The sequence below is a fragment of the Apus apus genome, chromosome 1 (genome assembly GCF_020740795.1).
Source record: "Apus apus isolate bApuApu2 chromosome 1, bApuApu2.pri.cur, whole genome shotgun sequence".
Lineage (NCBI taxonomy): Eukaryota > Metazoa > Chordata > Aves > Apodiformes > Apodidae > Apus > Apus apus.
The window spans coordinates 130,117,620-130,131,199 of record NC_067282.1 but is presented as its reverse complement, the minus strand read 5'-3'; the positions used below and the strand labels follow the sequence as shown (position 1 = coordinate 130,131,199).

Genomic DNA, 13,580 nt, shown 5'->3' with positions numbered 1-13,580 from the left:
TCCGTCTTGCTTTTTATGAAGGATAGGGTTTCCTTAATGTTTCTATGCCATTGGGGCATTAATGTTTCTATATGAGAACGTTAATTGCCATTATTTCAACAGAGGTATGAAACATATAATTTACTAGTAATTAATTAGTGTGTGTGTTGTTCTTGAGTGGATGTGTATCATCTACCTCTGGAAGCCTGGATAAAATGCTGAATTATAGTGTAGTAGAATACCCTGAAATCAACTATTCCAAACTGTGGTGTAGGTGAAAAGAAATCAGATATTTATTTTTTTACCAGATTAAGTCATGTACTTGAGGAGCAATTGCTGGGACTGGCAAATTATCTAAACAATAAAATCCCAAATCAGATGAATTTCAGCTAAAAAAGGTGTTCAAGTGGTTGTAAAACAAATCAACAGCAGTATGTGGCAAGGAATTTATAAGAGTTTTTAAGTTTTCTTGGGTCATAGCCTTTCCTTTTGCTTAATTCAGTCCACTGAATTTAATTTTTGCTTGTGCCTGACCTAAACTATGTGGGAACAGGTGAACTACTTACTTTTCAATTATAAGTTCTCCTGCTACATCATAGGGTAAATTTGCAAATGCCTCCTTGCTTTTGATCAATTTGTTCAAGAAATCCAATTGTAGACATAAACAAGGAGAGTGAAATACTCAGCCTCTGTGAAACCTGAGGCTGCTGCAGCTCAGTACAATAAAAAGGAATGCTCAGAGTGGATCAGAGTTACCACTACTTATTCTTGAAACTTTTGTCTGAATTGCTGATTATCATCAGTGGTGGTATGTACTCTTTGTTACCATATTTAAAACAACAGTCTATAGCCTCAGAAGAGCTTGCTATGGAAGTTAGCCACAGTGTTCAATATTTCCTTGAGGTTTTCCTGAAGGCAAAGACTTTAGCTTCAGCACTGTGGAAGTATGGTGGAGTCACTCTTGAAAGGAGCTTTTCTGGGAATGAAGGAGTAGCTCCCCTTCTGATCATCACTGGCACATTTAATTTTGTTTTAACATGAAGGAGCTGATGTAAAGCTTAAAAAAACCTTTCAGAAGTTTTTCAGATTATCAGTGGCTGATGTTGTTAAAGCTGACATACCTTTGAGTTAGTTCCCTTGGCGAGAAGAAGTTGGTTTGGACTTTCATATGAGAACTGTGGCTGTTGGGGAAAGAGCAAAAGCTTCCTGTCAGATGTCCAGCCCTGATTCCTGACTGCAGGGTTTGTACCCCTGCACATCTCAGGCTTCAGCCTTCTTGCGTGTGTACAGCCCATCTGCACAGCACATGGGAGGCAGGTCTGATGCAACCAGATGCACTGGACTGGCTGTGTGGCAGGGTGCTTGAACCCATCTTTGTCTGCAGTTCTCCAGACAAAAAATAAGGAGTCCTAGATAATCCTTTTACCACTTAACAAACTGTAGGAAATGGTTAAAACTCAGCTCCTTCGCATCCTCGGAGAGCAGGTTTAAGAGCTCTAGTGTTCTCATTTAGAAAACACCTTTTTGTGTCTCACCCTGACTAAAGATGGCAAGGATAGCATCCTCTTCTGAAAAATCTTGAGATACCTTCTGTAGGACTTCTGGAAAAGAAGACCTATGGCTATCAGGTCCCAAGTGTGAAGCTGAGAATAGCATTAATAGATCAGATGGCTTGCAAATGTAATGATAGCACCTTTTCACTCCCCAAGGAGAACAGTGGTGTTTTCTGAGAAACATCTCATTAATGGAAGCACAGTCACCTCTTTTCAAATCGAAGCTTGTTTTTGAAGGGAAAACCAAATTGCTTTAAGCTAGTCATTCTGACATGTTGAAAGTACAGAGCTGAAATTTATGATAAAATAAAACCCTAAGGGTAAATAAAATTTACAAGTGCTGTTGTCTTAAAATATTCAAGCTCTGGCTGGGAATAGAGTGTTCTGAGTGAGTAATGGGGCAGCAGTGTAAAATCAGGAAATGAGGGAATTGAAGGCCATGTTTTGTAGCAGAAGTATTAAGTAGTCAGAAATAAGAGTTGTGCAAGTTACCACTAGGAAACAGATCACTCTGTAACAGATACAGATTTGTCTTTTCCAGGAACAGTTAATTAAAGACAGGCTTGATTTCTGTGGAGTTGTACTCCACAAAAGAGAGGTTTTGGGAGGACATGACACACACCGTTTCATTAATCTTATGTGTCACCTGGGTGGTTTTTTGTTACTTATTTTTCTTAAACTTTGTTGTTTAGGAGAAGTATGGAAACACTTCTAATGCTCTGAATGTAACAAAACATTTTTAGTTGAGATCAATTTTAGAGATGGCTTTTTAGATGGGTGTAGATTGTTCTACAAAAGCAGCAGTTGAAAGCTCTTAAAAAGTGTTCTTACTAATTAAAGTCAATGAGCTAGAAATTACTGTAACCTTTTCTTGGTGACAATTTAGGAAACTTGCTGATAAAATCAGGTAATTTTTTTCCCCCTCAAGAGTCATTGTTCATTTAAAAGTCTGACTGAGTCACAACAAACACTGGATTAGGATACAGGAACACATGCAGTGGGAGAGATGGTGCTTGCTTTGTGTGATGATCTTGCTGCTTCTTTGACTGTCAGGCTGACAGGTCAGTCAGGCGAGCTCATGGGACAGAAGAACAAATAGCTGGAGAAAGCCTGGGAGACTGAACTTGTTTTGCTCTCCCCTGCCAGCTTACATGTATAAGTGAGCCCATGATTATGCAGATGATTTGAAGAAGGAAGGTGGGACTGCTGCTTTTCAGCCTGAGGTTGTGTTGAATTTTTTGTCATGTGAAACTGTGCCCTGAGTTTTACTTGCTTATGTTAAGGTTTAACTGTTCTGAGAGAGCAAGATGATAAGTAGCCATGCGTGGTGTTGAGGCAAATGTAAGTAAAAAGCCCAATAAACACAACTGTGGTATGAGATGTATCCAGGCTGGAGAGCTGGCTATAAAATTTACAGCACCAGATCCCACATGGCTGCTGTTTGTTGGCCTTTGCTTGTCCATCTTCTCCCACCTCTGTGAAGTGGGGCCTTGCTTTTTCAAGTGCTGGGAAGTCTCCTGGTTCATTAGTGCTGGGTGAGAGGTAGGTATTGTTTTAACCGTAGCTTTAGGACTCTTTTTTTAGCAACAGTTAGTGATAGCAGTCATAACTTAAGCTTGGGGGACTGCCAGTTGGCAGAGGGATGCTGGTAGCTTTCAAGCAGGGATGGCTTGAATAGGAGCTGTAAGGGAGACGTGGTCTGTGGAGGTCAGACTGCAGGGCAGCAACAAACATATCCTGTCCAATAACACACAATGTGGAGGAAAAGATTTACCGAAAGGTGGAAAAGCTAATTTCAAGAATGAACCTTCTAATTCTTTTGAATTCTGAATTTTTTTTGTGCAATCCGAGGCCTCCCAAAATAATTAAATCTTGATGCTACAGGCACAGCAGCCTGTCTTACACTATAATGTATCTGCTATAGCCCTGAGGGACCAGGTATGGATTTAGCTGTAGATCTTTTAAAGTAAGGCCCGTGAAGTAAGGACCTATTAACATTACTAAAATGCAGTGTTAGAGGCATTTAAAATGGTTACTTGTCTTTCTCTTGACTGCAATCTGTGCAGTGCTTGGACGGAGTAACCCTTGGCGATTGCTTGTGGAAATGACAAATTACACAGGGAGCAAAAGGAAGATTTTGGCATGGGATTTGGTCTTGGATATGCTAAGCAAACTTAAACACAAATTATAATTGTTTACCTGGCAGTGGTGCAGAGGAAGGGTACTAATGAGAGCTGAAGTGGTGACTGATGCTGAAGAGAAGGGTGTGGAATCCTTGGCTGGGTGTCTCTCTTTTCTGCCCTGGCACAGATGCTACCCAGTAAGTTTTATCACTTACCAGTGTGTGGGATGAGTGGGAGAAACAGAGGATGTTCCCATCATCAGGAAGTCATCACGATCTATTGTGCTAACTTTGCGTGACATTATCAAAGACAGAGGGGAAGAGGGAAAAAAAAGCTGTTCATTGAGCACATTTGTTTTCAAGCAGTACAGAAAGGGGAGCTGTCTTCAGTTTTAAGTGTGTTGATTGAAAAGTATTTTCACACCAGCACATCGTGACTAATATTCCATGCAGTCATGTTCCCGCCTGTCACTTTCAGATGTGGTTTTTGTGCAGCTGCAGGAAGAAGTTCATTTAACCCCAGCCAGGCACCTGACAACATGAAGGGAAAGGCTGTTTGTGCTTGGAGCACTGTTTGAGCAAGTGAACTTTCTGGAATAAGGATCAAGCCTTAGTTGCTGTGTTTCTTTGAGTGGCAGCCATGGGGGATGGGAGCTGACAGCAAGTCATTAGGGCACAGGGACCCAGGACAAATGGATGTCTAGCTGGGTTCTTGAAGGTGGGTTGCTGAGTTGGGGGGAAATAAAACAACATCTTGCCTTATTGGCATTTTAAGGAGGCAGTGGACAAAGTGGGAATGACAGAGCATCCTCTTATGAGATGCATTTGTTTTGTTATGAATGTCAGCAGTGCCTCTAGAAATTTCATTCCAAGTTTAATGAACTTTTGATTGTGGTTGCGTGTTCAGCAGCCAGGGAAAATGTGCCTGGCTGCAATTTTCGGTCTAAGTTATTGAACTAACAAGATATGAAGTCTCTTTCTGAGAGCCCAGGACACTTACATGCCCATGACAGAGGTGCTATAAAACCACACCAGGTAAGAGGTATATATAGGCACTGGTTTGTTTTCAGCATGGTCTCTTGAAAAGAGTTGGGCAGTGTCCAGTCCTGACCTCAGTCTTTTTGTGGGCTAAATTAATGTCTTTATTCTGCTTGGCAGTGTGGGCCAAGAAGAATTCTAAAATGAATGCAAGAATTTGTGGTGTGCAAGATGCCTGAGAGTACCCTCAATTGGTTTTGTGTTTCATCAGTGTGGTGTTACAAATGGGCCTGTGTAACGCAGAGGAGAGTCTGCAAGCCCTTACTGGTTGACAGTGTGAATGGTGTAGCAGGAGGGGCTGTGCTGGGGCCCTTTTAAGTGGGGGAATATCCATCTTGCAATGTTGTTGGAAGTAATTATGAGTCTGCTTTCATTTGAAGAAAGAAAAGCCCAGCAGATGTCATTTCATGTTTAAAATGTGAAGCTGAGGCATAAATTAGTGTCCTGCTGCTACTGATCCATGGAGGAGTCATGAGCTTTGAAATAGAAACAGACTCAAATTCTCAATGTCACTGGCTGTGCAAATAAAGCACGTCCTGCTTGCCTGTATTTAGGATACTATGCTCCTAAAAGAAAAACAAAAAAAACCCTTTTCCATCATTTTTTATGTAGGAAGGGGAAAAAATCCTGTCTTCTACTTTGGACATGTCTGGCATTGGGTGTCCTGCTTTGACAGAAGGAGTTCTTTTTGGAAAGAAATAACATGTGCGTTGGGAGTTCTCTCCCCTTCACTGGGAACATGTCTTTTTTCCTGAAGACCAGGCTGGGACTTGAAAAAACCTGGTCATGAAAATTAGGACTGGGCCCTCTCATGCTCTGCCCTCTGCTTTTGTTCTGTTGCTTCTTAAAAGGCTTTGGGATGACTTTTGACTCTCTAAGCTCTTCTGTATCTGTAAGTTGGGGATGATGATAGCTTTCTCAGTGAGGGTGTTTGAAGGAAAAATTGGTGATAGTTGAAGACTCAATGATGAAGGGATTGAGGGGCTTGTGACAGTGCAGCTCCACATCTGTCATGGCTTATGGGTACAGGGTGGTGACCTGCCAATGGGGGAGTTGCCTGCAGTTTGGTGGCCTGGTGCAGTAGTAGGAAGCTTGAAGCAAGCAGAGGAGAAACAATGGCTTAAATAAACACTTGCAGATGGTTGTAGGGCAGTGGAAGAGCTGCTGGCTCTGAGGTGTTTGCTGGGCATCCCAGAGAACTTCTGAGCCAGAGATGGGCAAGGTGGCTGAGACCTGAGTGCTTTTCAGAAGAGTCTGTGGCAGGGTCTCAGGTATGGGAAGTGGGAGTTGGTGGGAGCTGTGCAGAGAAGGCATCTGACCCTTGAGGGTGTCTTGAAAAGCATGGACTGCCTTGGCTATAGGCAAGGGAGCAGACTCTGCCTAAGCTGTCTTTCTCCGGATGCTTTTTTATTGCTACTGTATGGAATTAAGTAGACGGGGATTAAGTGGATTCTTAGGCATGTTCCCTCTTCATTGCAGATTCCCAAAAGGCAGTTTTAGTCTCTGTGGTGGGTAAATAGGGCTGACCCACAAGAGTTCTGCAACTGAAGGTCCTGTCTGAGCGCCAGAGGAGCAGGACTGTGTGCCAGGAGAGGTAAAAGCACAAGGTCTGGCACTGGAGGAGCTCGCTCGGAGAGGGAGGAGGCAGGAAGGATGTAAGTGTGTATTTAGGCTCGCTTCAAGGAAAGCTGCAAAGAGGCAGTGGCATTTATATACAGGAGTTAACACGTAGCTTTCTTCTTTCTTTCTTTTTTTTTTTTTTCTAGTTAGAAAGGCCAGGTTCCGTCTGAGTCAAAATTGGCCTTCCTCACAGTTATTCAACTTCGATCCTTCGTGTCTTGTCGCTGGCTGTGCAGCTGCTGTAGCCTCACACAGCAGGCACACTTGAATGCTAGGTATAGGAAACCATAGGAAACCATAGGAAACGCTCACTTCCACCCTTTCTCTTCTTTGTGAGGCAGCTTTTTTTTGTACCCATTGTGAATATGTCCCAACGTAGCAAAGAGCTTGGAAGGCCATTCTGCATTTCTTCTTCCTCTTGCAGGTCAGCTTCAGCTTCTCCCCACGTTCCCCCGTAGTAAGTGGATGTTACTGGTGTTTACACAAGGAGCCTAAAAATCAACAGATGGAAATTATTGGAATGGAGAGAAACAGGGGCTTCTGGTTTTGGTTGTTTGGTTTCTTGCTTGTTTCAGAGCTTGGTAGATGTGAGCTTTGCCTCTTGCATAGCACTCTGAGGCCACGTGGACAACCAGCCTGTGGAGGAGAGCTGCAACACCAGGGGAGGTTTCTGCCTGCGTCCCCACACCACTCGGTTTAATGAGGCGTGCTGGCTTTTGGCAGGTTTCCGACCGGCTGCCGCTCCGCGCCACTGTCTCTCATTAGGTAGGATGTTTTTAGGTGCTGGGTTGAATTTACTTCCATCCCGGGCAGCCATGGTGGTGGTCTGCCTTTTACACACTCCAATTTACAGAGCTAGCGCCAAGCTACTAAATTATTAAGCCAGGGTTTTAATAGAAACCCCTGTGTAGTCTTAAATTGTTTCCACTCTATTTGGAGTTTCCTGCTCTGCTGGTTTTTATTTTGTCCTGTGGATGAAAGTGTGGAGGGAGGAATTCGCAGGAAAGTACAGAGGCAAAGAGGAAGAATTCAGCCTGAGACCACTAGAAAGTACAGACAAAATAAACGGTTAATTGGTGCTGTATCCAGCTCTGATGGAGGTGATGGGGAGAAAAAAACACGTCCTAATTCCCACAACAGTTCAGCGGAAACTCGTGTGTTTGTTTTCAATGCTGTTTGTAACTTAGGTTTCTCAACAATATTTTCTTGCCCAACTATTTTTGTCTTGACCCCTTCCCCAGGGCTTGAAAGGGACGTTTGTCAGCAAACACAGCTCCCCCAGTGTCAAGCCCTGCTGCCGCCAGTGAGACGGCAGTGCTCAGTCGGGGCAGGCTTTCCTCCTTGGTGGAGGTTGCCCCTTCCAGCTTTGCACCACTTCCACCCAATCCTTCTCTTGCTGTAGGCTCTCCTCTGCAGCCCTGCACCACTGGGTGCTGGGTCAAGGTTATCCATGCCAATTAAGTACCGTGTAAGTCAGGTATGGTAAGCGTGGCTTGTTTTTTAGCTGTGCACTGATACATTTGTGTTGTTCCAATGACAGGTACAGTAGCTGTCCTCCACTGAATGGGTGGACTTGTCACACAGTAAAAACAGGGATGTTGTTTGAACAACATGGAATTGAACAACATTGAATCAAACAACACTGATTTCCTGAGGTTGCTTCATCTTGCGCAGTGACCTTTTTTCCTCTGGGGTTACTTAGATGGAGAGGTTTGGAAAAATGGTGATATGAAGCAGCAGTGGGCTAAATCAGGTCAGCTTGTGTCTGTGCCAGCCCTTCACTTTGCAACTGCTGTGGGCATCTGCCAGGTCCCAAGAGAGGGGACCGCTTCCACTGAGGACATAGTGTGCTTACAGGATGTGTGCCCACTGCTCAGCTACACCAGTTTGAAAAGCCAGGGTGCCAGAGTGACTGAGGTTGTCCAGCACAGGAAGCTGAAGCAACCCAGTTTCAGGTGTGCACTTGAGGGCTTGGAGAAGATCTGTTCCCAAGCTCTCTGAATATATGGTGCATCTTACAATGTGTAGAACACCTTGAACCATCTGACTTGGCTCTTGTGCGTATGCTACTAACAGCTATTGCCTGAATCCTGCCCGGAGTTTACAAGTCTGGCTGAAGAGAAAGTTGGGCTGTGAATTATAAAGGCCACCTTTGTCACTCAGTGGCAGGAATAGCACTGCAGTTCCTGTCATTGTCATCACGCTAGAGCCGTGTTTGGATACTTACTGTGTTTAATCTCATGGCTGATTTACTTAATGTCTCTCCTGGGGTCACTCGTAACACATTTATTTTTAGGATTCGGGGAAATTAGGGACACTAGCAATCCATTGTGGTTCTCTCCCAAGGCAGGAGTTTTGCAGACTACGATGGTAATAACAGCAGTGGCTTAGTCACAGAGTAACCTTGCTAAAAGGATGAAATTGCACTGGCAGTTATTCTAGAGCTTAATGCTTGCAGATGAACCATCTCCACTGAAAATATACTGAAGGTGGAGGTGGAGGCCATGAGTTCCCTGGTTTTGGTTAACTTGGAGGGTATGTGTGTAGTTTATTGGGAAATCCCTGGCAGTGCCTGTTGGCTTTCAACCCTGTAAATAAAGAATTTTCTCATCAAATACTTAGCGTTTGGGTGTAGAACTGAGATGGTCATATGTCCTCCCCGGTATACAGCTATGAATCGTTCTGTTTCATGACAAACTTGTCATGCCCCAACAGAGGAGCTCCTTTCTGCCTGGCTGGTAGCTCCAGTGGGGCGTCTAACATGCTTCTCAGTTTCTTTTAGGAAAGACAACATGCTGAAAGGCCCGTGGTAACAGTTGGCCTAATGCTCCTCGCTCTGTTTGTTGTTTTCAAACAGATGGACCTCTCAGTGGAAACTCTTTACAGCTTCATGCAGGAGCGCCAGAAGAAGTATGCCAAGTATGCAGAGCAGATCCAGAAGGTCAACGAGATGTCTGCCATCCTCCGCCGCATCCAGATGGGCATCGACCAGACGGTCCCGCTGATGGAGCGGCTGAACAACATGCTGCCCGAGGGCGAGAGGCTGGAGCCCTTCAGCATGAAACCCGACCGGGAGCTGAAGTCGTAGCTGATCCAGCAGGCTCCCCCTTCTTCTCACCTTCCAGGCTCCAGCACTTCCAGCGGGATGGGCTGGCAGATGTTTGAAGCAGACAGCAGCGCTGCCTGACTCTCTGCCAGGGCATTGGAGGAAGAGCAGTGTCAGCTGCCAGGACTGCACAGCCAGGAATCCAGGGGCTCCCTGGTCCCGTCGTCTGCAAAGGATGATTTACCCTTCTTTCATCTCCCTCCTCTTGCCCTCCTGTGTCCTCTGCCACTGCCTGTGCCGAGGCATTTGTTCTGTTGCTGTGACTAGATGGGGGTTTACAAAGGAGGAGTTTTCTGTCATCTGATTTATTTATTTTTTTTACTAGAAAAATTCAAAGGGATACAGGGTGTGACTAGCCCTCTGACGTGGTTTTTGTGCCATTTGGATTTAGATGATCGTATGCCTGACAGGTATTTCTGAGATCCCCTGGCCTTGGAAATAATGCGTGTGTTTTATAGGTGAAAAGTGTGGGAGCCAGGAACTGGCTTATTAAAATCTGCTTATTATCATAATTAACATGGTTTGCATGGCAGGGTTTTGGCATGTCCTCCTTGAGGCTTCTGTTTTTATGGGCTCACTAATTTATGAGGCTGTAAAGGAATAACTATTCCAGATATGTATGTCTGTTAATGTTAAGCAAGTCTTAGCATTCCTCTCCCCCTTGCCCTGGCAATGTCCCCATGCTCCAGCTGGTGGCGTTTGGTGTCCCTCACCTTGTACAGTGATTCTGACAGGCTCTGGCACAGACCTGCTCACTTTGCATCCCAAAGTTGGACACACGGTGTCTTATTTTTATTGTGACACTCCAGTTACCTTGGTGCTGTCTATTCCTACCAGATGGATGGAGTTGTTTCTTTACCTTCAAACATATGGAGTTGGAGGGGGGAAGTATGAGAAGTCCTTTAGGTCTTCTCCTTGGCTGAGCTGCCATCATGCTAAGAGCTTGCCTGAGCGTGGTGTTTTACGACTGAAACTACTCAGCCCTTTGAGACCACGCTCAGTGAACTGTTCCAAAGGCAACCAGATGTTCTTGCCTTCTCCCAGGCAGAGGGCCCTGCTTGAAGGCAGTTAGGGTGTCCATACTGGTTAGGTGCTGTGCTGCCCCATGGGAGATGGGTCGATTGCCAAGTCTGACACTGGTCTGCTGGCTGCAGATTATTTGCAGCACCTCTCCGAGCTTTGGTTTCTCCCTGTGTAAAAAAGGAGGATATTCTACATTGCTGCTGCAAAAATATGTAAGAATCTAGAAGTAAGGTTTAACAGCCTGCATCACCATTGTGTGGCAGCTCTTGTCTGCAGCAGAAAGGGCGTGGTCCCAGGATGCTGTTGCTGGCAGGGAGGCTGAAGTGTGCCCAGGTACCCCAAGGGCTGTTGTACACCAGGAGTGCAGTTCCAGTGGTGAGGACAGGTGTCTTTGGGAGAGTCAGTTAACCCATCTTCCAGTACAGGACAAGGCTAAAGGCAACTTCAATACCTCTTAGTACTTGATCAGCAAAATATGGTCTCTAAGCGTTAGGGAGTGAAAACCTGGTAGATTTTTGATGGTATCGATTTCTGCCTGGTGGCAGGAAGCAACAGGCCGTTCTCTTGCTGCACTCCCAAAGGCCATGTGGCCTAGAGTCAGTTTTGTGATGCAAACTGCAGCTAACTTAGATGTGTGTCTGAACCATAGTGGTGATTGGTCCACTGAAATCAGGGTCCCATAGAAATTAAGCCCCTGGAATGGTGTCCTGGGAAGAGCAATTGACTGCTTGAGAGACAGCAAGGAACTCGGCAGATTTTCTAGTAGCAGCAGCAGGGTGGGCCTGGTTGTCTGCTGTTTCCACCCCAGAGCTGCTAAGTGGTTCTATATACGTAGGTGTGTGCTATGTGGGATGTAACATCAGGCTGCCATCCTTGCAGTATTTTACACTTGGTTTGTTAAAAGCTACATGAGACTCAACAAGCCATGAAAAGCCACTTCCCATAGCCATGCCTGTGAGGATCCTCGTTGTCCATCACTGGATACGTCTCTGCCTCCCACCATCAGACACACCAGAATATCCAGCAGCTTTAAATAGCAGTGGCAGGAGTTTTTGCCCTCCTCATCCAGATGATGCTGTCTGGAAGTTTAGAATGTGCGACATTCAGCCATCTGCCAGACAGGATCATGGATATCCCACGCCCTGGCATGCTGGAAGCCTATACTGGTGTGAAGATCCTGACGCTGGATCTTGAGGCAGGGGCTAGGCTGCAGATGCTCTCTCCTGTAAAGCTTCTAGACATTTGGCCTCATGCTATCAAGTGTCAGATCAAAGCATTGCTCCTTGTGGTGCTAATGAAGGCAAGTGAATAGTATTCCTATCTGAAAGCTGCAGGAGCCAGGGCTGAAAGTCAGTTCCTTCCTTATTTGCTGTAAAACATCTAGGCATTGGGCTGATAATGGGAGAAAATGCTTGTTCCTAGGAATGCTGGCCTTTAAGCTTGTGGATGTGCTGCTGGGTCGCCCAGCTAGAGCTTTGTGAGCAGCACGGGTAAATTGTGAAAAAGGTTAACTAGAAGGAAATCGGAGCTGAAATGTGAAGACCAACCTCCTCCAATGCACACAAGTCATCACCTTCTTTGCACGGGTGATAGTCTCCTGTATGGGTACTGTAAGATAGTGTGCACCCTCTAACTGGTGGTTCTCAAATGATGGTTTACAGTTTTATTTAAACTGTCATTGTCTGTAATTAAACTGTAATTGTCATTGGCTTCATTAACTGTAAGTCTTTGGACCTCTCACTGAGGGGAAGACATTTCCTGCCACATCTTGAGCTACAGTTTGTTGCTTCGCTGCTCGTAATTCACTTTTCTCTGTACTCTGCTTCATCTCAGATGCAGGTCGTACTCAAGGTGAGACTGTTGCTTTGCTCCCTCTCCCACTGTTTGGCAGAATATTTTAGATGTGACTGGAATTACCTTTCTGCTCACAAATTTCCTTTTCCAAGTCAAATGCTATTGGAGAAGGCCTCAGGTATCTCTCACAAGGGTACTAGCTGTTATTTCTACCACAAAGTTAGTGCTACGAGCAGAGAATAATTTGGCATCCTCCACTGAAAACAAACATTTCTGTCCTTTCTGCTTTCAGAGGTGGTGTGTGGTCTGGAGTGCAGGCTGAGCTTCTTGCTAAGTGGTTTTCTGAAAAGCTGGAGAACAGGTTGGCCCTCTGGGTCTGTAGCTCCCTGCTGGCCTGAGGTGCTCTGGGTTTTCTCCTGACTCTGCTGTTGTGACCCCTGGTTTGTGCTGCTGCTGCTGCTTGTTCCAGCCTACACTGGTCAGTGTGCTACATGTGCAGAAGAGGTTTGCTTTGTTTTTCTGTTGTTTGTTGTTTTTTTTTTAATTTAATGCATTGACAGGGTGCTAAAGTGCCAACCTACCTGCAGGGCAATTTCTGTGAAGATCCAGTGAATGGGATGGAAAATAGTTGTGTTGTTTTTTTTAAAAAAATATGTATTTTGAATTAAATATATTTAAATATATTTAAATATTTAAAATGCATTTTGCCCTCCTTTAAGCTTTTACACAGTGTTAGAAATAGATGTTTTTTCAAGCTCACTCATGGCATGAGCCAGCATCCCCTCTGTCAGACTGTGTGCCCAGGGTTTCCCAAGCTATTACTGTAACATCCCTCCTGTTCCCAAGCTGCCCGTGTGTATTTTGGTTACCAGCCTTATGGCTGAGCACTCCTTGGTTTATAGGTTGTTATCCTGTTTGCAGACTTCATGTCCTTTCAGCTGCCTAAGTGCTACATGTCCCACAGCTCCAGCATTAAAACATTTGGTATCCCTCTTTTCCAGGTGTGTTGTTTCTCTGATTGCCTTTCTCACCCTACATGTGCGGTGCACCACAGCTTGCTGTGCTGTCTGTGGACACTACACACACTTGAGTGTGGGAGGTTGTATCTTAGCTGTGTTGCTTTGTACACAAGATCCCACCTTTGTGCTGTGGACACAGCCCGTTTCAGCTGACCTGTGGCTGCCTCTGCCTTGGGACTGTAAGGAAATGTGTGTCCCAGAATGAAAATGCATGTTGGGGAGTTTGGATGCTGTCCCAGTTCTGCTTGGTGCTGATGTCCCTTTTAGATAAATGATGTGTACAGCCATGCTTGTGACTTGCCAGCAGTGGGGTGGGACTGTAGTTC

General features: G+C 45.1%; 1 protein-coding gene across 1 annotated transcript in view; it reads left to right on the top strand.

Moving 5' to 3' along the window:
• Window positions 1-13,231, top strand: part of BORCS5 (BLOC-1 related complex subunit 5) — a 73,239-nt gene extending 60,008 nt beyond the window's left edge. Inside the window, exon 4 of the mRNA XM_051644190.1 lies at window positions 9,170-13,231. Coding sequence (XP_051500150.1) covers window positions 9,170-9,400 — 231 coding nt within the window. The 3' untranslated portion in view covers window positions 9,401-13,231. The remainder of the gene's footprint in view (window positions 1-9,169) is intronic.
• The last annotated feature ends 349 nt before the right edge of the window (window positions 13,232-13,580 follow it).